Consider the following 26,359-nt stretch of genomic DNA (forward strand, 5'->3'; position numbering starts at 1 on the left):
TCAGTAAAAAGGCCAAGGTTCTTGGTTTCTATTAAATTTTCTTTTGTATTAATTCGACATATCTAGGTTTCTCACAATTCTTACTTTTATAACCAAAATTATAAGAATTGGTTCTTGTCTTTAATACGTTTTTAATCAATTAAGAAGTAAATTTGAGTATAATGTAAAATTTATTTCTTTATTATTGTCAATATTTTAAGACAATTAATAACGTCCGAAGTTACTACACAAATTTACAGTTTTCATTTAGTCCTTTAACTAACAAGCTGAAGTATCTTAAATTTTAACAATACAGTTCAAGAGACACTAGGTATTTTTTGAAAGCAGGAAAGATGAAAACTGACCAACACCTTCGCCGGGAACCGAACCACGGACCTCTGGAATACGCGCCCAGTGTGCAGACCACCACACTACGAAGGCATGCTAGGAAGGTGGGAGAATTAAGCGCCGCAATACCGAGGACAATGTCGGCGATTAATTCAAAATCTTAATTTATCCGACAGTATTTAAAAAATACAGTAAAGAAGAAAGTAAGAACCAAACTATAATTAATAGACAAATGCTGCTAACATTTTACCTATATATTCAAGCAATTTAATATATAGAATAAATCCATGTGGTTACTTGAATTAAATCAATGCTAAAAACAAATAGAATGCACTGTAAATAACAGAAGAATAAATATTATTACAGATGAGATACGGGATTTTAAATAGTACTAGAGAATAATATATGCAAGAAAACTTGAAAAACGTCACTGAGTTTAAACCTGGGTAAAAAAATGTCAACTGCGTATTTTTGATAGATCTGGTAGACATTATTTCCCTCATTGGTATTATATCATGCAATTTTATTTTCCTTTTCATATTTTATGTAGAGACTTTTGTTTTATGCTATTGATTTGTGGTAGTGAGGTAGTATGTTTTTCATCGTTCCGCAATAAACAGATAAAAACTACCATATCTCCTCGTGCGCCCTCTGGGGGTGTAACTAGTAGTAAGTCCAGCTAACAACCGGAAGATTCGCGGTTCGTTATCATAGCAAGGGCATGATTGATTTTTACAAACTTTTACAAATAAACTATACAAACTTTTGTTGCACAGAGCCGGTTTAATCATCGACTGACTGTACAACTTAATAAATATAATCCCTCCATTTTTGCTTCAGAATTACGTGTCCTCCTTCATTCAAAACTACTACTATGTTATAGTTGCACTGACGATATCATTTTCAGCTACAAATACTAATTAATTTACATAAATTTTACTTAACAGGATGTTGATGTTAAAGCAAATGGCGCGCTTGCCGGCGTCATGGATTCCAGACATGTTAATCGTTGTTATAATTCATTCCACCCGGATCAGGCCCATTCTCGAAAACAAACCCAGAGTTGCGAGAAGCGATGAAAATGAAATCTATCCTCTACTCGAAATCAAAAACGCGAATTCAAAATAAAACAAAACAAAAAAATTCAGCGGGAGAGAGACAGTCTTTCAGATAAGCGATTTTCGTGTCGAAAACCTCAATCTGGCTGCTAATCGAACACCAAAGCGATAACTGAGAAGTGTCCGCCAAGTGATTACACTGTGGATTATGAACTTCGTACTTTTCGTAGAAATATGTTAAGATTCCATCCACGTCATATAATATTGCTTGTATATGACGGGTGCTTCGTTTTTGTCATCATCGGAAGCAGCATAGTTTTCCCAACTTTTCATGGATTCGTTTAAATCATGTTTAAGTAAGTCAATACCCATCCTCATATCATTGATACATAAACAATAACAGTCATAGCCATTTTTCAATTGAGATTTTTAATAAAAATATGTTATAGTTATACTTAGTATGGTATGCCCTTCAAGAATTTCAGAATCAAGGTTTATTTATTATTTCTAATATACTTCGAATTATTATGCTTATTTGGATCCTTTCATCCATTTCACTGACATTATTGATTGCATTTTATCTTATAACTGTTACAATCTTTTACGCAAATAAGAGATTACATTTCAAAAGTGCTCACAAACTTAAAATTGTATTTATGGTTCTGTAGAACATATTCAAATTTCATACTATATCAGTTAAAGAACTACATTTGGCATTTAATTTCATCTTTATCTGAAATACGCATTAAGTACATGTGCTTTATTATCTTTATTTACAACAAAATGAAAGAAATTTCCGCCGGAATAACTGAATGCTTTATATAGTAATTAACGCATTTGTAACTTTATACACAGATTACAGATAAAATATGCAACCAAACTGAAAAAAAAATATATCTCTATTTATTTGTAATCCAAGTTATCCGAATCCCTTTTTCTTCTGTTTAGCTAAGTAAAGTAATATTAGTTTGTTCTCAATTTACTTACTTATTTCGTTCAGCTGATTTAAGTAATTTAAAATAAAATGTACTCCTTTCAGTAATTATTAAATTAATCTAGATAAATGTGTACGATACGCAGAATTTTATTTACTTTTTACTTAAACACATATAAGCAAAGCAATTTGCGTTACCTAACAGAAAAATAATTTCTTTGATTAATTTTAATAAAAGTAAAACCTAAGCCGATGTTTATCCGAATCCAGTTATCCGATGTTTATCCAGTCCAGTTATCCAAATTATTTGCATGTCTTAACTGGCTGCGGTCTGAGTTAGTTCATTTATGTGAGATTCCTCTGTAGTTACGTAATTAAAATTAGCTTCAAATCAATTAACTGCATTTTGTTAGATGAGTTATTAACACATAGAAATAAAGTTTTGATACTTTTTACTCTATATTTGTCAGTTCATAATAAGACAGTCGAAACTCTAATTTGAATTGCTGCAAAATACATAGTAATTATCTTAGTATGAAACTTAATGCAAATTTTGATTTTAAAAAAGATGTTAATCTAAATATTTAACTTGAGTGTATAAGCTGAAAGAAAAAGCTGCTCAAAAAAGTATTCAGGAAGTGAGGCCACTCAAATAGGCCTTTCGCCCTTGCATACATTGTTCCTCCCAAATTCCAGTCTGATAATGAGAGCAAATATGATTGAATTGTTTTACTAAAATAACTCATTTTTCCCATTTATTTTATCATTTGATTCCAACACTTAACATTTTGCTAGTTAGAGATTAATTTCATTCATAGACATTTTTATAGCTCCATCAAATATTAAGATGCCAAAACGCTACTTGAAAACTATGGAATTAAATCGAACTCTTTTTAAGACGGCAATGTAGTTCCAAGTGATTTTGGTCTTCGGTGAAGGAGGTCTTCGTCAGTAAAAGATGATATTCAATGCCAGTGTTTATTTACATTCTAAGTAATGTTAGTCACTTTCAGAGGTAGCTAGTTATCTTAAAATATAATGCAAGAAATATTAAGATCCAGATGTGAAACTCGTACCCCATTACCACTGGTTATAAAAAAACATTCATATCAGAATCTTTAATGAAAATTTTTATTTATAACAATTTAATTAAGCATTTATTTATTAAATTTTACATTATACATTATACTAAAAAGTCAGTGATGTAACAGCTCTAATGGGCCAATGCCTGCAGTGCCTGAAATCTGCTTTCTTGACCGTGGGTTCCGGGGTGCTTATTCATATGCTCTGAACAAGTGGTCAGCTTGTCGCAGGACCCTCAGTGTTTAATCTCCAAGCGAACTTGGTACTCATTTTATCCACTCAAGCGATGAAAATCAATGGATGAAAGGCTGAGTCAACCTTGTCCAGCCCGGGAATCGAACCCCAGACCTGTGATGCTACTGCGTCACAAGACCTCTTACATTATACTAAAACTTTTAAATACTTCTAACTCCAAGGATATAACATGACATGAGGGACAGCAACTATATGAACAAACCCTTAAATCATTTTTATTACCACAGACGCATGATTTTTTCAATCATAGTAAAGATAATAACTGTACTAAAAATGCCTTAAATCACCTCTATTGAGAGAGACATAACTATACTAAAAAGCTCGTAAATCAACTTTATTAAGTTTCAAGTACATTTTGTACAATATTCTTTTAAATGCATTTTAATTCTAGCTAAACCATTTTCGATGTGTTGTTTATTCATCTTCAGATTTCTTTCTCTAAATATTCTTTTTCTAACAAATTGGAATAACATTTTGACAAGCAATTTTTTTTCGATTTTTATAGAAAAAAATAGTGAAAACTTCTGTTACGTGTATTGCTATAATTTTTATTTTGTCTACTTTAATGAGAATATATTGTCTCAGTCACTTTTACTGAAGGAATTTTAATGCACTAGACTTGCATCTAGTGCCAAATTAAATATTTTAAAAGCCAAATATTTTAAAATTTAAATATTAAAATTAAAATATTTAATACTAAATTAAAATATTTTAAAAGCCAAATTATTACAATCGTTTGACCCAAACTTGCATTTTCGAAAAGATATATTTAATTCAGAATTTTTATTAAAAATTAAAAGCATTTAAAAATTTAAAAATTAAAAGCATGAACCGTTTTAAACCAAATCACACTGTGCAGTAAGAATGGTATTTTCCTTACTAATTAATTAAATGTTAGAAGTTAAAAAAATTAGTAATTAATTAAATATTAAATTTACGTATTAATTCAAAGTCTTGAATAAAAATTGTGTAGAATATGAAATAAATATATTGTTAATTGTTATTTTATTTCAATTTTAAGAATTTTGTGTTCATAAACACGCCTTCATAGTTTAGTTAATAAAATAATCGTACTTCCAATAAACTAGCAATTTATGACTTTATAACTTTCATTATTTCCACTGAATTCACCAAATCTCTATAACTAAAAGGCTTTAACTTTTAAAGGAAAATAATTCAGAATGTAAATATAAACGCAACTGTCAACCCGGAAAGAACTTTTATTCTGATGAATGCATTTCGTAACTGAATACCTACTGTGTAAACTTTTCTTTTAAATGAAACTTCGGTTCTGCTTAGTACTACAAATACACTTTTCTAGCCTACGTAATATGAACATAACATCCGGAAAGTGTAATCCATTTAAAATCTAGATTTCTTTTTATCGAATAAAAATGAGATTTCTGGATTCGGAAAACTTGATCTGCTGTTCACGATATTATATGAAATTGCCTAAATGTCTGATTAATTGGATTATGTGAGAAATAGTAAGTTTCAGTATGCATTGATTTTACTCTTATTTCTTGTTCCTTTCTCAATCCTATCGTCCATTCTAAATCTCTTGACTTGCATTTTTTCACCAGAAATTAATATAATTGAGATCAAGTAACAGAAAGCTTTATTGTTCTATCAGCATCTTGTGCATCAAAAAAAAATTGAAAAGTAATTTGATAATCGTTTTTGAAATTTATAGAAGTAATGAAGTAGTAATTTTACTTTAGAGCATGAAGGCTGTTAAATTTGCTATCTGCTAATAGCTTTTTTTAACTATATGAAAAAACATGGCTTTGATAAACAATCTGCTAATCTATTTAACAATCTGTTATCGTCCATAGAAGTTTAAACTAAGTCTTTTTAAAAGTCTTCATCTTAATTTGATTCCATAAAGATATTCCTATTCATTACGTACTTCATAGGATTTATATTTATAACAATAGAGCTGATTTTTGACTGAATTTTCTTATTAATAAAAGTCATTAAATGAATACTGAACTTATAAATGTACTAAAGTGATAAAATTATTGCTAGACTTGTGAACATTAATTATACATACTTATGCCTTTCATGTTCTAAAAAAAAAAAAAAAAATTATAAATTATAATCAATTATAATTTAATAATTTAATCTTCTTTGTAGTACCTAATATACATAACATAACAAATTCAAAACTGGACAGAGTTCTTCCGTTTAATTGTTTTCTCGGAATATGCAGTATTTCACACCACGTAATCCAAAAAGGTATTGAGTATTTATTTCTATGCCAAAATTGCTGTCATAAGTGAAAGACTTCAACTTTTAAAGAAAATAATCCTCAATGTAAATCTAATCCGGAAACAACTTTTTTCTGATTAATGTATTTCGTAACTTAATGCTTAGTGTGTAAATTTTTCTATTAAATGAAACTTGTTTCTGCTAGTCAAGGGAAAAAATAGTTATAACAGTTATTTACAAAATACTTAATAGGTGATTTAAAATATGATGGATTCTCTAGTTAGGAAAAAAAAGCTTATATATTGAATTATATATAAAATTAGTAGTGTAAAGAATAGCGGAAGTCATTTTTTATTTATCCGTATTAAAGTGCGTTCCGGAAAAGAAAGGAGCAACTACACTGGTTACATGCTAAGCAATGAAGATAAATTTGTAAATGTTTTAAGGTGCCATGATACCATCGCTTCATTTCTTTTAAAATAATAGCATTTTGAGTAAACTGTTTGAAGTGTTTTAAAAATGGCACTTCATTTAACAAAGAACGCTAATAAAAACAAAATATTATGCTTTTATAATTATGATGTCAAAAGAAGCAAGATTGTTGCGTTAAACATTACAAAAGTAATCAAATATCAAAAACATCAGCTTGCATATTTTTAAAATTGTTTGAGATTTATGAAAATGTTGATAGCCATCAATACTTAAGAAAAGATGCCAATATGTCATGGAATTGGTTGAACGGAAATTCTTGGAGAAACCGGACATATCTTTTTGTCAAGTGCCTCCTAGAGTTTAATGTATTGAAATCAATTGATCAATTAAGGAAGACTTATGCTTAAATTGTATATTAAAAAAAGTCTTTAAAAGGTTAAAGTAAAAAAATTCCAGCTTCTTCTCCTCCAAAATAAACTTTAAATTCTTAAGCAAATACTTCCATCCGTACATGGAAGGATTATGTGACGTATTTCATTTTATACCTTAATCTCAGTGATGTCATTAAGTATTATAATTTAATATTTTTCTAGTTCTGTCGCTTACGCACTTCAGGATAAAACCAAATTCGCAAAACAATTCTTGGTATGGCAGGTGATAGATTAAAAGAGCAATGCTCTTAAACCTGTCTTTTTACAGAGAACTACAAATAGTTCTGTTTATTTAAATCAATGAATTTCGGAAAGTTTTACTACGAGTACGTTTATCAAGCATCGTTATCAGACTGAAGATATTTTGTTTCGGCCGGACTACAAACCACTTTAAAAAAATGCTAATAACTATTTGAATAACTAGGAAAATAATATTCCGTTTAAATTTATAAATGCTTCCAACGTACCCTAAGCATCAGGAACCAAAATTTTGCGAACATTCTTAAAAGCAAGCTTATGAACGAATTGAAAATGTCTGAACAATAATTCAGTTTAGTAGACTTGTTAAAGTCAATTTTTAAAGAAACAATATAATCGTTGTTAAGCTAGTGAAATTTTCACAAAGCAAAAATATAATTTATCTGACAATTCAAAGGTTCATATTGAAATATAACTAAATGTTTTAAGTTTTAATGCTACGTGACTTGGAGTTATCTTTAAAATACTGTTGCGTTCGCATGGGCTTGTAATAGATTGAATGCACACAGGTCAGATGTTAGGACAATAAAATTTATTTTATCAAAAGCAACTCTTCAAAGTTCTGAAATTTACCACAAAAATACTCGTACAAGTGTTTACAGTATCACAGAGAGTACCAGCAGTAGTTCCACTTCAAACTACTAAAAACGTTAAACACAACTCAATGTAAAGAGCACCTAAAGAGCGAAGCTAACCCGGAGACATTTCAGTTCGCGTTGAACTAACAACTCGCAACAACAATAACTGAACAACTAACTGACAGCAGATGCTCTCTTCGGCCTTATATAGTTTTCAACCGGCCGCCGAGATACTTCTAGGACTTTCTGCTTCTCGAAATTACTGCAAAGACTATGAGGGTGGAATTACGGTTGCAGCTAATATAGTGATCAATTACATTTATTCAATTACAATACCTATTACGGCGATACAGGGACCAGACCGAAATGTCATCAAATGGTCACCAAGTTTGGCGACTTTCGTCGATTTCTCGCCAAATTACCGAGATACCCATTTACTCAATGTTGAATGGACTTGCCCGTGTATTCTTACTTTTTCAACATAGCTCTTTACATTTTTTACGTTACATCACACACAAAAGTACAATTTCATATATAATTACACTAAAATCATCTATCTCAAAATTCGTAACAATACCTCAGATTTATCTCATTTTTATCTGGGACGCCCTTTAAAAGAATATAATATTTTCCTTTCCATAAAACCCAACTCAAAAATTCCTATAATTTGACAAACTGAGATAAGCAAATTCATAACTGACTTTTGGACAATAGACATCTTTAGGCTGCATAAAATATATATTTAGAATTTCTGCGAATCAGTGAAGAAAAATTAAATTGAATGAAATGCTGCATAAATGTGCGTGATAGCAGACGAAACGAAACTTTCGTTCTGGAACCATTGCTTTCAGCTTGTATAAACAAGACGGGGAAGTATTTCCTTATGATTTACTTTAACAGCACCTGCGCGCTTGATATAGGCTTTCTTTCGCTCACATATATTACTAATGTGTTGCACTACTACGTCTATTTGCATACAGAATTACACCAAGCCAGTTTGCACAGTTGCAGCCCGCCCGTGACGGATTTCTAAATGGACAATGAAGAGTAATAAATACTGAAATGCCATCTCGAGCAGTCACCAATGACGACAACAGATATATTTTTTCTGATTTTTCGACCTTTCCCATATTGTGAAAAGGTTTCCGCTTTTCCATATTATTCTTCGTTTGAAGAGTAAGTAAACCTGATAATGGATCATATACATAAGCAGTGCTTTGTTTCGATTGAGATTGTTTTTTATGTGTAATTTATGGAAAGTAGAATATTTTTTATAGATCTCGAAAACTTTAGAAGCTGACATCGAGGCTAGTGGTTTCTATACCATTTTTTTCTCTCAGAGTTCTGCAATATGTGAGAAAGAATTAAAGTAGCCATTTGAGAGTAACTATTCGTCTTCATATATTCGAATATATGAAAGTAATGTTTTTATTTATATAAAAAATGTTCTATTGTAAATTCTTTGACGCACTATTCAATATTTTTTTAGAAAAAAGTAATGTATAGTAGTTAACATTCTAAAACAACTGAAGAACTGTAGATTTTTCTTTAATTGCTTTTTAAAAACCGATTACTTGAAACTTTCAGAACTGATCTAATTGTTGTTTACTTATTTTTCAGCAATACTTCATGAAGATTACTTTAAGATTTATGAGAGTGATGGCAGATTTTATTAATCTGACGTAGCTGTGATATATGCTAGAAAAACCGGAATTCATCATTGCATAAACTTTAGAAACCTTTAATAATGTTGATGCCTTTTAAAGTAATATCAGCTTTCAGTACATTAAGAAATTTTCTTTAAATATGTACGACGAATTTTACGTGTAGAAAAATGAAACTGAAACAGCGATTGGTCGTAAGTCTGATGGCAACTGGATTGATTTCCATTTTTATGATCTGTTTATTTTCTTACGTCTATACATCTAACAAATTAGTTGATTTGGACACCTCGACTCCACGCACATCTGTTAAAACCTACACACCTCTCAAACGAGCAATATTTGAAGAACTCCAGAAAATGAAGCCTGAGTTACGCAAGCTAAAAAAATCTCGAAAACATAAGAAAAAACGCAAATCATTTATACAAAAGGAAATAGTTACGGATAGCAATCGAGCAGCAGAAGTGGACCTTGGTGAAAAGGAAAATGTAGATTTATTGAAAAGAGATTTAATATCCAGGTAAGTGTTTTTGAATTTTTTCGTTCCAATGTTCAGTGTAAATATTTATATAAAGTATTTCATAAATTTATTCCTTAAAATGTAATTTATTACAGTTTATTAGCCTTAAACAATACGCTTATAAATTAAAATTTTAATAACTCTGAGTCTTTATAATTCATAAATGTATTAACTTGTACTACATATTGGAAGAATATAGTTCTATAAAATAAAATGAAAAAGTATTTATTTTTAAGAATATTTTTAAGCACATACCTTAGGTTTCATTTCTATGAAAAGTTTGAGACTAAGTTTCGTTTATTTATGTTTGGTTCTTCTTAATTATTTGTACAAACTATAAATATTAGAAATACTCTGCATTGAAATTTAATACAGCTTCCTAGAATTGTATATACGGGAATTCCTAACTATACGCGTTTCTGAATTATAATATATAATCCAGAATCATATATTCCTGAATTATATATATTCTTGAATTATAATGCATATATATATTTGAATTACATATATTCCTGACTTATTATATATTATCTGAATTGCCTATATTCCTGACTTATTATATATTATCTGAATTACATATATTCCCTGAATCATATATATATATATATATATATATATATATATTCCCATCACAGTCACAGAAATACGATTTCTTAAATTATTTTTAACCAATTAAAACTTCATTTTTAACAATGAATTCATTTTGGGAAAATCATTTTGCCTTGAACAAATACCTCTTTTCATAAAAATAACGTTCTAATTTTTTAAATACCGTATATACCCGTGTATAAGTCGAGATATTTTGGACAAAAAAAAGACTTCAAAGTGGGGGGGGGGGGTTGACTTATACGTGGGGCCATAAAAAATTAAAAGAATCGGAAGTTCAAAAATTTCTTTATATAATGCAGTTGTTTTCTTCCCGCGCTCAAATTGGACGACTTATCAAATAAGCCACTTACTTGAAGTAATTTCATGACTTAAATTATGTGACGAACTAATCTCAGAGTTTCATACTTTAACTAGAATACGTTTCGATTAAACCAAAGAATTTTCGGCCCCCGAACAACCGATCAATATCGAGCAATAAAAAAATTTCGCCAACACGTCAAGAAAAGAGAAATGCAGATAGTCATTTTTAAAGATCGTCCGTTGATCATTTTTAAAAGAAAAACTTTACCGAAAAACGTTGTGTTTCCATCAGGTGTGCTGGTTCGCGCCTATGAAAAGGGATGGATGGATGCTGACGGAACAGTCGATTGGCTTAAAAATGTGTGGGATAAAAGACCGGGAGCAGCTTTCAGAAAACCTTCGCTTTTAGTATATGATTCTTTTCGTGGACACTTTTCTGAAGAAATGACAAAAGTGACAAAACACCTAAAACCGACTGTGGTCGTAATTCCGAGAGGATTAACATCCGTCATTCAACCCCTAGATGTCTGCCTCAATAAGCCCTTCAAAGTAAATGTTAGAAAATATTGGGCAGAGTGGATTAGTTCCGGTCGACCAATATTTACAAAGGGAGGCAACATTAAAAAGCCCGATATTACATTAATTGCTCAGTGGGTTAAAGATGCTTGGAACGAAATACCCTCTGAAATGAGTGTAGTAGTGATTGTAACAGAGTTCGAGACTAAAAATATGTATGACGAGCCAATGACGACAGAAGAGTTCTATGAAATGTTTGGCGAAATCTGACCATGAATCGGACGTTGAAGAATTTTGATTTTGTTTATTTACCAAGGTATTTTTTTTTTCGCATATTTACTTTTTTCCCTCAGATGATTTTGAATAAATGTAGTACTTAAAAATTTTTTTTCGAAGTTTCTCGATCGATTTCGGAAGTGGGGGGTCGACTTATACGCGGGTTCCTTATTTTCTACGAATTTTTTATGTCGAAGTGGGGGGTTGACTTATACGCGGTATCGACTTATACGCGAGTATATACGGTATACGCTATCTGCCTAAATATGTTCCACTTTCAAAAGCTTACTTTGAAGTCTATGGAAACTAATATTCCTTTGGTAAAATCGAGGATAACTAAAACGAATACTCGTTTTGTAAAATTTAAATGCATATTTTTAGTGCATTTTTGCATGAATAGTACATAAAATGCTCTCGCTTCCTGCACTGAGCATGCCAGAGCTTTAATGTGTAGTGTTCCTCACTTTGGAATTCTAAGTTAATGTTGGAAGTGAGGAATCTAAGAACTGATAAGCGAATAATCGCTTGCGTTCGGTGACAAGAAACAACAAGATAGAAGAGTTACTAACCCTTTATTATTCCAATAAGATTTAACAAAACTCCGCCTGCGAGTGTACAAGCAAAGCCCGCACTTGGGCTTGAACTTAAAGACTATGAATTAAACTAAAACTAAGATTAACTAAAGAAGTATAGCCGAAGCTATCAAGGTTCAATTAGAGTTGGCCCTAACTTATTTTACTACGAAGCTTTAGCAAGGGCCTGAGTACGGCGGAGCGTAATAACAGCTTTGAGAGAGAGAGCGGCCAAAAAGGCAGACGCGCGTAAATCAGAAACTCTGATTCTCTCTGACTCAGTAAGTAACTTCGTGGTTTAAATACCGCTCCTCCTCATTAAATACTCAGCAAATTCCAAAACTACGTTCTGGGCAGAAGTAGTAAGTTGAAGTTAAGAATTTGACAGGAAAGGAACTTTAACTTAAAATTTAACTGTTAATAAAATTAACATTACAAGTGTACCAAAAAAAAAAAAAAAAAGAGAGAAGGAAAAGAAAAATGTTAAATATTTTATACTTAACATACTGCTTTAATACAAGACAATGCTTATATATCGTATTTTTCAATGGTAAAAAATCAGGCTTAAAAATAACTATATCTTTCCAATTTTCATAAGAGTTAGGCCGCATTAGGCGGTCAGAATATTTATCATCTATGCAGCAAAAGTTTCCTTCTAAATTTTAAGATGATTAGTTTATAACCTACACTGTTTGGCAAATTATCAGATTTCGAAACCATACCATTCGATGTGGCATGAGTTCTCGAATCTATCCTTGAAATTGATACTTAATGCAGCTTTAATGAATGAAAGATTTAAATGCAGGGCTCGCATTATTTTAATTCTTAATTTTTAATAACATTTATAATCTATGCAATTTATGACTCATCTAATTCTTGTGAATAATGATGTATCTAAATGATAGTTTTTATAAACATTTACATTATTATTGCTATCAACCAAAGGCATTTCTAATGCCATAAAAATCCCACTTATCAGTAAATCGATCAATAATTTATGTGTTGTAAAAGTTCTAAGGATTTTATTTGTTATACAAATATTTCCAGCTTTTTGCATAAAATATTTTTGTTTTCTGAAAGTAAAGAACACCATGGTAGTCTGCCTCGAAATTTGCACTTTTTCTATGAGACGAAAGCCATTTTGAAGATAAATTTTGCTTCATTAAATAGCACGATTTTAAAGAAGAAATATTCGGCAACGAAATTAATTGTCGATATCGTCAGGCAAAGGAGGACAGCTTCGAGAAATTATATTTGCTCATACTCCAAAAATACGGTTCATCACCGGCCATCAACCATTGAACAATGGTAATTAGGTCCAGGGTTCGAGTTCCTCCGACAAGGCTGACTGCACGGAGGCTTTCGTGGTTTTCCCCATGTGTAACGTAGATATGAGCAAGTTTCCTTTAAAAGTTCCTCCACGCGGCATCATTCCTGTGCCGTGCAGTGCCTAACGGCGGAGTATGTTTTAAATAAATAATATAAATAAATAAGTAGTAATAATAAATATTATAATTAGTATAATAAATAGTATACGTAATAATAAATAATAGTTAATACGTAAGTAGTGTATAATTATTTAAATACAAAAATACTCTAACAATCGTAATAGATAATTTAAAAATAATAGGAAAAATTCGAAATTCGCTGATTTATTCGATATTCAAGGAAAACTCTAATATTTGCAAAGTATTACAAAATTCCCTAAATTTTTGCTGAAACTTTTATAAGGTATTTCTTCCGCCTTCTTAGTATTCCCTCGTGATGTAATGGTCAGTACACTCGGCGCGTATTCGAGAGGTCTAAGGTTCGAGTCCAGGCGAGGGCACTGCACATTTCTCATGTCTCCTGCTTCGAAATAACTTAAGGACTCTACAAGGGCGCTCAATTAAAAGTGTTGGTGGATGATGATACTTCACCGCCAGGATTTGGCGACTGGGTCCCTTAATCCACAGTCGCCCTTTAGAAGGGGAAGTATATAAGGTATTTCTCCAGCCTTCTTAGCATGCCTTCGCGGTGTAATGGTCACCACACTGGACGCGTATATGAGAGGTCAGAGGTTCGAGTCCCGGCGGAGGCATTGCACATTTGTCTCCTGCTTCGAAATAACCTAACATCTACACTGTTGTGGTAAATGCTTAGTGATAAGTATTAATCTGGAAGATCATGGTAATTTAATTAAATTAGAAATCTTTTCTAAATTCATCTTAATTTGCGCTATTTCAAGTTCTTACATATTCACCTTCTAAAATAACAAAGCAAAATTTTTGTTACTTTTCTCGAATACTTATTAGAGGAAAGTGAAACTGAGGCATTGCCTTTACGCACCTTCTGATATACCCGTATGAAACATTTTGTATATGTGCCTATCTTAAACGTTTGCTTCTTTATTAAAGGCAGACAAATGTTCATAAGGAGATAACGGTATTACGCGATAATGAGCATGATCTCAGAAGAGGAAACATGGAAGATTGCACCAAATTGGAAAAAAATTCTGAAAACGATGAACGAGAAAAATTTCCAGATCTGATGAAGCATTTAACAGATATGTCAGAAAAGTATGACAGCTTACTTTCAAGAAATGATTTACCATTAACCATAGGAGAAATTTATGGAATTGATGTGAGGTAACTATTTATTTGCATATTTTTTTATTTTTTTCCTTTACAAAATATTTCGTTAGCTCACTCTCATTGAAAATTGAAATCTCATTGAAATCTCATTGGTGAAACATTCTGAATGTGCACCGGAATTCACAATTATCATGAAATATTTTGTCTATGCGCCAGAATGATGTTCATTTAGCTTAATCTTCTGTTTCGTTATTAAAAGTAGACAAATGTTCACAAGAAGACAATGCTCTCACGTGATGATGAGAATGATCTCAGAATAGGAAATGTCAACCAAATTATAAAAAATTTCTGAAAGCGAATTAAAAATACCTTTTTAAAATTAAAAAATTTCTAAAATTTTAAAAGTATCTTTAACATGCCTCGTTATCTTGTCATGCATATGCTTGACTACACCAAAAGACTGATTATACTTCAGAAATAAATAAATATTTAATGTGATAAAAATTTACTACATTTGGTAGAATTCCAGTTACCTTCATTTCCCATAATTCCGGATGATAGGATAGCTTTTTCTTCTTTCAAAGTTATGAGGAATTAAACTTTATTTTTCAAACACTTATATTTAATTATTTGATGTTAGAAACTTCGGTAATTGGATATTAGTCAGCAAAAGCATCATTAACAATCTATTGACTATTGGTGATGAAATATACTTTTGATGTTAGTGAATGGTTAAACAACGTTAGTAATGGTTTCTTATTTTCCGGCTACCAGTGTTGACAATCGCATTAAGAAGACTGCTACATTCTGAATTCGTTTCTACCTCTATATGAAATATGCTAAAGAAGAAGGCAAGTGCAGTCTTTTAAATATTAGTTCCTAATTCTTATTCCAACACTATGTTAGTCAAAAGGGGCTTTGTCTCTGAAGAACTATTGTTTTCGTTTTGGGGTTTTGCGTTGGTTCACTCTAAATGTTCATTTCACTTTTCAAACTGTTGCCGTCAAATGTTAGAGTCCTGCATTACATTTGAAGAAATTAAATAATGAAAAATCTGCATAAATGTATGTATATTTCTCGCATTGTAATAAAACAACGGTACATAGAGCCATCGAATTTTGAATGACGTGATTCTCCTACTAATATAGGCATGTGGAAGCCCAAATTTGAAATTTGGAATTTGTTTTATTAAAGATTTTACATTTTGTAAACTTTTAACGAATTTTTGATTAACAAATTCAAGGATTTCAAAGCGAGCAATGGCAACGTTGTACAGAAAAAACATTTTTATCTCCAGCGCGCGAGACACTGTATCGGAAATTCTAAAGATTTACTCAATTTAAAACTATTTTGCGATATTGCTCTTGAACTGAATTTTATTAAGTGCGAAGAACGTGATATTTAATAAATAAGGGTAACAGACAAGATGTTAACAAAACGCCACTTTGGACGTAATTTAAAATCTGAAACCTTTCAGATTTTATTTATTTTTTGAGGGGAGGGGGGGGCAGGTGATTTTCATCTTAAATCTTTCACGCGTGCAGTTTCTTTGTGTGAAAATTTTAACACTCGCGATGCTCGGGCAAAATTCTATATGCCTGGAAATAATAGAGTAATTCTACTTCATTTCTCTGCAAATTTAATAACGCATGATGCAAACTATAGTAAAAATTCATACGATACGAACAATGTAGTCCCGAGATCTTTCCATGAGGAAAGGTTTACGAAAGACAAAGTCAAAATACGGTTATGTTCTTGTTGTAAATTAGAGTGAATTTCGACAAATCAGTCGAAGGTTATCTCTTTAAAAGGGACGACGCCTTCATGGGGACTTTTTAAGGTAAGCTGGCTTGTATTCATGCTACACATAGCGAAAGTCACAAAAACTACCATGCAGCTAATTTATTTGCTGAAAATTTGAATTTGGTTGCGCTTGCTCTAATTGGTCAAAAGATGATGTTGAAATAGAAAATTAACTATCTGCACCCTCGTTTTTAGCCCAAATAAAAATCATTAAAAAAATTGCTTAGGAGCCGCAATAAACGATGCATGGTTTTGTTCCAGAGGTTAGCACAAAACTGAATTGAACTGTCATATCAAATTCAAACCCACCAGCGGCCGAACGGTAAAGTCGCTGAACACTGGTAGCTCGGTTCGAGGTTCGAATCCCGCGAACAGGCTGGCTGCATGGGTGTTTTCGTGGTTTTCCCCATGTGTAACGTGTATACGAGCCTGTTTCCCTTAGAAAGTCCTCCACGAAGGCATCCCTTCCCTTAGGCAGATGGCCCTCGAGGCTTTGCCGTAATTAAATAACGTAACCTAACCATATCAAATTCATCTTCTCGTACACATGCTTTACTTTTTCTGATGCACATTTGCCACCTTCACACAAAAATAATATTATTTCTTTAAAACAATAACGCTGTACTTTCGAAAAGCGAGATATACTTGTATACGAATTTCAGTGACTTGCTCATGTATCGAAAGATAACAAGTTTCGTCAGACTGTTATTTGTAGTTCAATTAAAACTGATTAAATGTCAATTACCCTGTTTTAAATTTACATTTTAAATTTACATAGCTTGAAGTGGTGACATTATAAAAACGCATTATTATTTTCCTAATCTAGGGAGAACTTAACATATCTGGACCAATTTCACTTAGGGATTAGCGATATTGATCTATACAGAGAAGACGATCCTATAGTGGATGTTGTTTTGAAGAGTATGGCTACTCTGCCTATCGTCCACGTTGGTACGTTTTATTCAGTTTGAAGGCCTTTATCATTTGCTTACTTATTTTATAGTTACCTCATATTAAAAATAAACTAGCATTTCTTTCATCAAGTTTGTAATTGCAGCAGTGAGTCTCTTTAACCTTTCAATTTAATAAATATGTCTTTTTTAATGACCAGCATAGTTTCTGATCCCAGAATTGTTACTTATTTTACTCGTAATTGAAGAAATTCTTGGAAATATTTCGTATTCAAAAGTCCTTTTTTGAAATATATTTGGAGCATTTCTGTATGACGCATAGCGATAAATTTCGTTTTTACAAGCACACCTCTCACACTTAATTTTAAACAGCGCCTTACACATAATTTTAAATAGTTATATTTAAAGTGAAATTAGCTAAATATAGTGTTGGTAAATTTTGGAAGAAAAACATTTTACAATTTTTTTTATTAAAACATGCAAATCTGAAATTAAAGAATTCTTTAGAGTTCAGAGCATATTATGAAGTAGAATAATAAAAGCTCATTTCCTAACTCTAATTCTTCAAGATCCTTATGAAGATTCAATGTAAATAATTCCAAAACATTCAGCATTCTTTTAGCATTTAATTGTTGCTTTAGGAAGGAACCAAAGACTGCTTGTATCAGTTTGAATTCCAGAAAACACGAAAATGATTTCCAGCTAACTTCCCAACCGCGAAATTAATTTAAAAATTTTATGAAACATTTTCCGTTCTAAAGTTTAGCATACAAAATCTTATAATAAAATGTAAAAGGAAATTATCGATGCATATTGTTGCGTAGGTACGGGTTCGTTATGAAATGAATGCACAAGTCCGATGAAAAATGAACAAAACTTTATTATTATCACAACAAAAATGCTTAAATTTTCTCAAATTATCATGCAGTATTACAATATCTCACAGTAGTTATCTTTTAACTACTCAAATGTCCAATAGAACGTCATTCAAAACAGCTAAAGAACGCTAATCCGCGAATTCGCTACAATCAACAAGAGCAGTTTTCTAAACAACAACAAACTAAGCAACTACTAACTAACTGAGATGTTTTCCTCCTTTTACAAGATTTTAAAATCACGCGCTAGAGTTTTCCAGCACTTTCTCGAAATCAAAAAGAGATATTTATTTATTTAACGCACGCGCTCTTGTATTTTTAATTTTTCCGGCTTAGCTTTCTCTTAATATTCGTCACGCGCTGCACTGCGCGAGAAATAAAACCATTTAATTTATAATTGAACTAACATTAGCTTTTTAAATACCAAATTCGTAACACTGCCCCCTTCCCAAGGACTGCACGTCCCGGGCAGTACAATCCCTGGACAGGAAGCTAAACTTACAACTGTGGCATAAATGCAACTGAGGCATAAACATTACATTACAATATCAAACAATATAAACAATAAATGCAATAACTAACTTAAACAAATCAAATGCTATCAAATACTAAATACAAAACAAATACTAAATACAAATCAAATACTAAATGCAAATCAAATACTAAATACAAATCAAATCAAATACACATTTAAAAAAACAAAAAGGACCATGGTCTGATACTATTTACAATTATTTACATTACGTACTATGGCCATAGTAATGAGCTAACCTGTCGTAATGAACGACTTTAGGTTTAGAGTTCGAAGACTTACGAATCCGAACCACGACGTCATTCAGCCTTTTTAGGACTGTATACGGGCCATCCCAAGGTGACTGTAATTTCAAACAAAGTCCTTTCCGTCGAGTCGGATTCCACAACCACACCTTGTCTCCTTCGTGCAACTGATGTTCAGTAGCTCTTGTGTCGTAGCGGGTCTTCATCTTCTCCGTCGCCAAGTTGACTCGCTCTCGTGCAAAGTTGTGCATCACTTCAAACCGGGCCTGGGCATCTTGGATGTGTTCCTCAGGCGATGAAGGCGCATCCGTAGGGCGACTAAACAGGCGGTCACAAGGCAGACGAAGATCTCGACCGAAGAGCTTCTGGGATGGAGAATAGCTGGTAGTCTTGAGTTTCTTTTCGACCCTGGTATGATTTCGGCAGCTTCCCGAGCTCGATCTTTCGGACAAGGCGTCGACATTTCCAGGCGAGGATCCCTTTTGAGGATGGATACTCATGCCATCAGATGCTGAAAGCAGCTTATTGTTTTTGAAATCTAAGGAAAAATTGTATTTTCTTAAAAAGTCCAATCCGAGTATGCATGGATCTGTAATATCCGCCACATATGCCGTGTGATGGTAGGCGGCACTTCCAAACGTGATGTTTACGTTTAACTTCCCAGTTATGTCGATCTTGTCACCAGACGCATTCTGAAGGGTAACACAGGATGGCGTCCAAATAAGTTTATCTTTAAACTGTTCAGCTAAATCTTTTCTAATGATGGTAACGTTAGCTCCTGTGTCAATGATCATATTGCAAGGAACTCCATCGATATTCCCATTGATGGACAGTCCGTTATTGTTGCCACTCACTATAGAGATCTTAAGCGCTTTAAAACAGGGTTTTTCATTATCTGGCAACCTCCGTTCCTTGATATGGTCATTAATTTGTTTCCTGCGTCGTTGCTCAGAAATTGTCTCAATTTTCGTACCCTGGGGTGTTCTGCAATTCTTTCGTACGTGGCCTTCAGCTGCACAGTTCCAGCACTTTGGTTTCTTGTCAGTCCTTTTCCTTCCCGTGGCATTTAATTGTCTGTTCAAATCATATGCCTTATTTTCCGTGCTCTGGGGAGTTCTGCAGTTCCTTCGTAGGTGGCCTTCAACACCGCAATTCCAGCACTTTAGGATCGGTTTTGTTTCACCACTATTCCGTCTTAAAGCATTCACTGGTCTTGTCAACTCATCCGTTTCATTATCCGTGCCCTGGGATGTTCTGCAATGCCGTCGTAGGTGACCTTCATAACCACATCTCCAACATCTTACAGCCACTTTGTTCTCACTGCTACTCCGTATCAAAGCATCGACTTGTCTGGATAAATCATCTAAACGAGCCATCAATTGGTCCCCTGGGTCGTGGACTCGCACAGCTCTGACTGGATAGCGATCCCTAAGAGTCGCTTGCTGGGCTGCCTCCAATTTCATGGCGTACACTAAAGCGCTTTTCAAATCTTTAACATCCGCCATTCGCAGTGCTTTCTGTATTTCAGGGTCCCGGATGCCATCGACGAAATATTGCAGCGACAGGATTTCCCTCGTTTCTCTCGGGCACTACGTAAAGGCGAGGTGGGACAGCCTTTCAACTTCCGTGGCGAGTTCCTGGAGTGATTCAGTGGGCTTCTGTTGACGGGATTTTAATTGAAGCCTGCTGTAGTCTTTTAAACATTTCTCGCCAAAGCGCAGCTCCAATGCGCCGGATAGAGCTTCGAAGTCAAGTCTTTGGTTTTCAGGAAGCGTCTGAAGGATATCCGCTGCGTCGGCTCTTAAAGAAGCGGCGAGATGACAGGCCTTAGCTTGGGAATCCCATCCATTCGCATCCGCCACGATAGAAAATTGTGTCTTATACACCTGCCAGGAGGTCTTCCCATCATATGTCGATAGCTTCAGAGAGGGACGAGCAGGCATGGGTAGAAATTTTAAACCATCCGAAGTGCTCCCTGCCGTCGCTACGAATTTCTTTATAGTGTCAACTTCTTTGGCGACGACAGCAGAAATTCTGTCTTCGATTTGTTGTTCAATATGTCCTTGGACGGCAGAAACTCTTTCTTCAATTTGTTGTTGGAAGGCCGAAACTCTTCCTTCGACTTGTCGCTCCACAGCCGACACTCTATCTTCTATTTCATCTTTGACAGAAGAAACCTTTTCTTCAATTTGCCCAACTTTATTTTCAACCACATCTATTCTACCTTCCATAGCATCGAATTTGGTTTCTATTATGCAAGCAATTTCTCTTTTCATTTCGTATTGACTTTCTTCAATCTTTACTTGTACGGCTTTTATTTCGTCTTTAAAAATTAATTGACCAGCTTGAATGGCCTTCATCTCTTCCTTAACGGATTCTTGGCCCAATTTCATCTCGCCTTTAATTTCTTCTTTAACGGAGTTGACGGCTCCTTCCATCTTTTCTTGGAAAGCAGCAAATGCAGTCATCATTTGCCTGAATTGTTTTTCCATCGCTCTTGTTATTGGCATTCAAATCCCACTTCTGACACCAAAAATTGTTGCGTGCGTACGGGTTCGTTATGAAATGAATGCACAAGTCCGATGAAAAATGAACAAAAATTTATTATTATCACAACAAAAATGCTTAAATTTTCTCAAATTATCATGCAGTATTACAATATCTCACAGTAGTTATCTTTTAACTACTCAAATGTCCAATAGAACGTCATTCAAAACAGCTAAAGAACGCTAATCCGCGAATTCGCTACAATCAACAAGAGCAGTTTTCTAAACAACAAACTAAGCAACTACTAACTAACTGAGATGTTTTCCTCCTTTTATAAGATTTTAAAATCACGCGCTAGAGTTTTCCAGCACTTTCTCGAAATCAAAAAGAGATATTTATTTATTTAACGCACGCGCTCTTGTATTTTTAATTTTTCCGGCTTAGCTTTCTTTTAATATTCGTCACGCGCTGCACTGCGCGAGAAATAAAACCATTTAATTTATAATTGAACTAACATTAGCTTTTTAAATACCAAATTCGTAACAATATATTTGAATATTTCTCAATTGTTACAGGGAAGATAAATATTATTACGTAACAGATTTCTGTCAAAATAATATATTTTCTTTAAAAAATTGCAAATTAATATATCATTTCTAGATGAATCAATTCAAAAACTTATATACAGCTTTTTAGATTTCTGGTTTAATAGTACAAGTGTGATTCATATTTAAAGAGGCTGTTCTGAAAATAATGCGCAACTAAATATTTCTTGAAGTGCTGTTTAGACACATAAATCTATTTTAAGATGTAAATGTAACATAGTAACCTGCCAAGCTATGATAACTTTGGGCATGTGACACTTTTATCAAAAATGTATAAAATTTAAGAAACTGCAGAGCCCCTGTATAAAAACAAGCTGCGCTGAGTTGTTCCCTGTTCTATTAAAGACCGTTGAAGAGAGTAGAAAAACGTAAAATGTGCAAAACTGGCAATAAAAAACAAAAAAAACAAAAAAAAATTATTACTTAAGCTGCTTAATGAAAATTTTCCATTTTATAGCTCATGTAAATCTGAATTAATCCAATTCATAATTTCGAATGTGTCTAAATTCGTACTTTCCTAATTTAAAAATTATCTTTTAGTAAATTGCATTCAAAAATATAACATAAGGAATTTCTTTTAATAAGATATGCTATAAAAAATATTTGTTGTGCTGTCTAAAATTTTTCATTAACAATATGTTATAACAATATCTCAGACTATTTTTAGCACGTAAAAAGATTTTTTGGCTCCTCATTTTATTGTTTAGCTAATTAGAATGTCGGAAACACATTTCTTATTAACATATTTTTGTTTATGTAACCCTTAAAACGTTAAGTTCCATCTATTTCCACTAAAATGTATGTCATGATAAAAACTTTCGTAATCTGAAAATCCACCTTACCAATTCATTTCTCAAAACGGAACCACGTACCTATATTTAACCAATCAAAAAGTATTTAATCATAGTAGATTTTTGCAACATTCCTGCATACGCAACAAATCTTTCGACACCAGCTTCGTGTAATTAGATTTTTAGCCATACATTTTATTTCTTTAGAGCAATAAAATATATGGAATATATTTTGTTTCTTTAAAGCAATGAAATATATGGAATACATTTTATTTCTTTAAAACAATGAAATATGTGGTTAAAGTTGCATCCAATAAAACTCTTAGTTTCAATCCACCATTTTAAATTATTAGGATATAAGTAAACTGTTTTCCACAACACTATCCAGGATTAATAAGCCATTTTGGAATAAAGTAAATAAGAAACTTCGTGTCGGTTTAATTGCTAGATATTTCAATGGGATTTAATAAATACATGTAACGAAAATAGTGAAAAATACTTTTGATTAAATGTTTTTGTTGAAAATATTAAGCTAAAATGCTTTAAAACCTCTATTACAGTAGGAGCTATCCTGTATATTTTTCGTTGGTATTTTGATTGTGATTATTTCTGTCAGTGAAATATAATGCTCTGTTTTGGAGCATACTTGAATTAAATATTTTCTACTACTCAAAAATATCATCAGCTTTCGAAATTCATTTCTTTTCTAACAAAATTTCGTTATTCTAGTTTGTTATAGTTTATAATCTTTTTAAATCCTTATGCAATTTTGGGCTATGCTATTTTGTTCATTTACACGAGACGTTGTTTTGAAAGTTTGGCTGTACATTTAATTTCAGATGAAAAGGAAGGAGGAACACAACTTAAATTGCTGATCACTTACTCGGATGGAAGTCAAGCCATGTTTAAGCCCATGAGGTAAGTTTGATTCCTGTTTCTTATGTGCGTGTGTGTGTGTGTGTAGAGACATTAGGTTATTTAAAGCAGAAGTCATGAAAATGAACAATGCCCTCGCCGGGACTCGAACTTGGACCTCTCAAATACACGCCGAATGTTCTACTGTTACACTACGAAGGTAAACTGGAAGAAGAAAGAATATACCTTATAGTACCGTTTGAAAACGTAAAGTTAAGTTACTATTTTAAGGTTTTTCTAAAAAATTGCCTATGCTGTTTTCTATCTTTAGAATGTCTAAAACAGAATGTCCGAAAATAAACTTAGATGTGAGAATATAGTTATCCTTCCATACCCTTTCATTGTCAGTATTCCTAGTTACTACAGTTTACCACGGTTCCAAAATGGTTTTGATAATTAAAGAAACAAACGTCGAAATGTTATAAAATACTATAATCTGAGTTAGAGCAGGTGGCAGCATGGTGAAATGCACCAAGCTGCTTAGTGCTGCATATTCCTACGGTAACACCGACTGTGAGGTGGATTTGGACCAACGTGTTATCGCTTTTGCAACACTTCGATGAAAAGCGTAATTTGTAATGATTTGTCATTCCTCGAAACTGTACACCTTCACGGTACAAATATACTTTCAGATGGAAGCTACCATATCTAATAAACTAAATAAAAATGTGCATATTCTAAACAAATGCAGATTTGGTATTCTTATAAAAATTAATATATTCATATTTTCTCTTACGAATATTTTTAGATTGAATGGGAAATGTTAGAAGTAATAAATACCTTATATTTTGATAAGTAATAAATGTTAAAATACATATTCGGTCCTTGTCATGTTTTTGTCAAAGAGTTAATGGCCTTCGATGCATCTTGATTGAGCCATGTGACACTGAAATCACGATTGTGCAGTCCTGATTTGCACGTTTAGCTCTAAGGACAGCCAGTGACTCAAGATATGTTGGAAAATCATACGAAAATATGAAGTGTAATATGAAACGCTGCTCAAGAAATTGATTTCGGAAATTTCTTGAAAACTTGTATGTGCTGATAGGAGTAAACCAATGACAGAGTAACTAAAACTTTCATGGTGTGTTTATCTAGAAGGACATGAGACTGTTTTGTAAGTCGATCTCATATTTTGCTTCATGTAATCTCTTTACCAGCGTCTACTTCCTGTCCGTAGGGGGAAGAATTGACATTTCATTTTTTCCCTTTTATGACGAATTAAGATAAAAATATGCATTGCATTCTTACTTGTTAATTTTAATACGTTATACTATTTCATTATTATCTTCTTATACATCGTCTGCATATATGTACATTCACATGTTCTTGTAAAAAAGGGGAAAATAACCTGAAGAACAGCAACGGAATCGTCATAAACTAAGAGACAAATTACACAAGCAAATCTACATCCTGATGAAACAGCTATCTCTGGAATGAGAATAGCAATAGATTAATAAAACAATTAAAGCATTAATTAGAACGTAGTTTAAATACCTTTAGACTAAATACATAGAGTCGAGTTTCTTGTATATCCATGTCAGTTTTCAATTAATAGTTCTTTTGCGTTATTTATACTGATGCTTAATATAAATTTTTATTTTGTAATGTATGTGTCTGTATCTAAAACTAAAGTATTCAATCCTTCCGTCAGTTAGATTTGATCGTGAGAAAGAGACTGAACCCAATCATTTTTATTTCGTGGATTATGAACGGCATGTAAGTGAAATTGCTGCCTTCCACCTGGACAGGTAAATATTGCGTTTGTACTTCTATAACATTTTGAGGGGATATTTTCTTTCTTATACCTAACTCAGAGGAATTTCTTATTATTATTTTGTTACAGGTTAAATAATCATTTGAAGTTTTCCGTTTCTGTCATATTTTTGATATTGACTTTGATTGTGTATGGTATCGAAAACAGTAGGTCTCGTGATGTACTTGAAGAAATTCTTAAACGCTAAACACTACCAGAGTATGCTGGCTGTTACGTGCATCTTTTCATACTTCCATCGATCTTGAAAGGTATAATTTATTCCAAAATAGCAGTTTGACTATCCTTTCCTGTTCAGAAGGGCTCAAAGAATAAACTTCTGAATTCTAGACCGGTGGTCGTCAACCCTTAGAACTTCACGGACCACTACATATATAATTTTATATCTGGCAAACCACTATTATGAATTTAAAAAAAAAACCTTAAATCAGACTTTAACAACAACATATTAATACGCAAAAACAATATTCAACTTTCCATTACATGTACTTCTAATTTTCATTTGTTAATATAACTTTCGAAACATGCCTTTATGGAAATTCAGGCTACTCCCCTGATTATGAGTAACAATTAAAACACGATTAACATCTCAATTATATACATATTTTGTTTACATTTAAAAATTATATGAAAAGTACAAAAACTTACCTTCTTGTACAGAAAGCTTCACATTTGCATATCACTGAAAAGGAACTTCACGAAAGCAAGAACAAACCGGCAAAAGCAAAGCAATATCAATAAACTGAAAGTGTTATGCCGCCAATTTTTAATTATTGTAAACATAATATTCATCGCTTATTCCGCAATGGCGCAATCGATCAACAATT

The 26,359-nt window shown here is 32.6% G+C and overlaps 1 protein-coding gene across 6 annotated transcripts in view; it reads left to right on the forward strand.

Moving 5' to 3' along the window:
* The first annotated feature begins 1,583 nt into the window (after positions 1–1,583).
* LOC118185495 (extracellular serine/threonine protein CG31145-like) overlaps positions 1,584–26,359 on the forward strand; it is a 43,114-nt gene continuing 18,338 nt past the window's right edge. For 2 of the 6 annotated variants that reach the window (XM_035355355.2, XM_085820008.1), the window contains exons 1-6: positions 1,584–1,741; positions 9,188–9,748; positions 14,418–14,648; positions 17,224–17,348; positions 23,683–23,761; positions 25,417–25,509. In XM_035355355.2, coding sequence (XP_035211246.1) covers positions 9,402–9,748; positions 14,418–14,648; positions 17,224–17,348; positions 23,683–23,761; positions 25,417–25,509 — 875 coding nt within the window. In that variant the 5' untranslated portion in view covers positions 1,584–1,741; positions 9,188–9,401. Of the gene's footprint in view, positions 1,742–8,577; positions 8,744–8,831; positions 8,987–9,187; positions 9,749–14,417; positions 14,649–17,223; positions 17,349–23,682; positions 23,762–25,416; positions 25,510–26,359 lie in introns of those variants that run through there. The other 4 variants (XM_035355356.2, XM_035355357.2, XM_035355359.2 and 1 more) reach the window with 4 other exon arrangements.

This window comes from Stegodyphus dumicola, chromosome 7, assembly GCF_044657685.1.
Source record: "Stegodyphus dumicola isolate Sdum_Otavi_A_Nest chromosome 7, ASM4465768v1".
NCBI lineage: Eukaryota > Metazoa > Arthropoda > Arachnida > Araneae > Eresidae > Stegodyphus > Stegodyphus dumicola.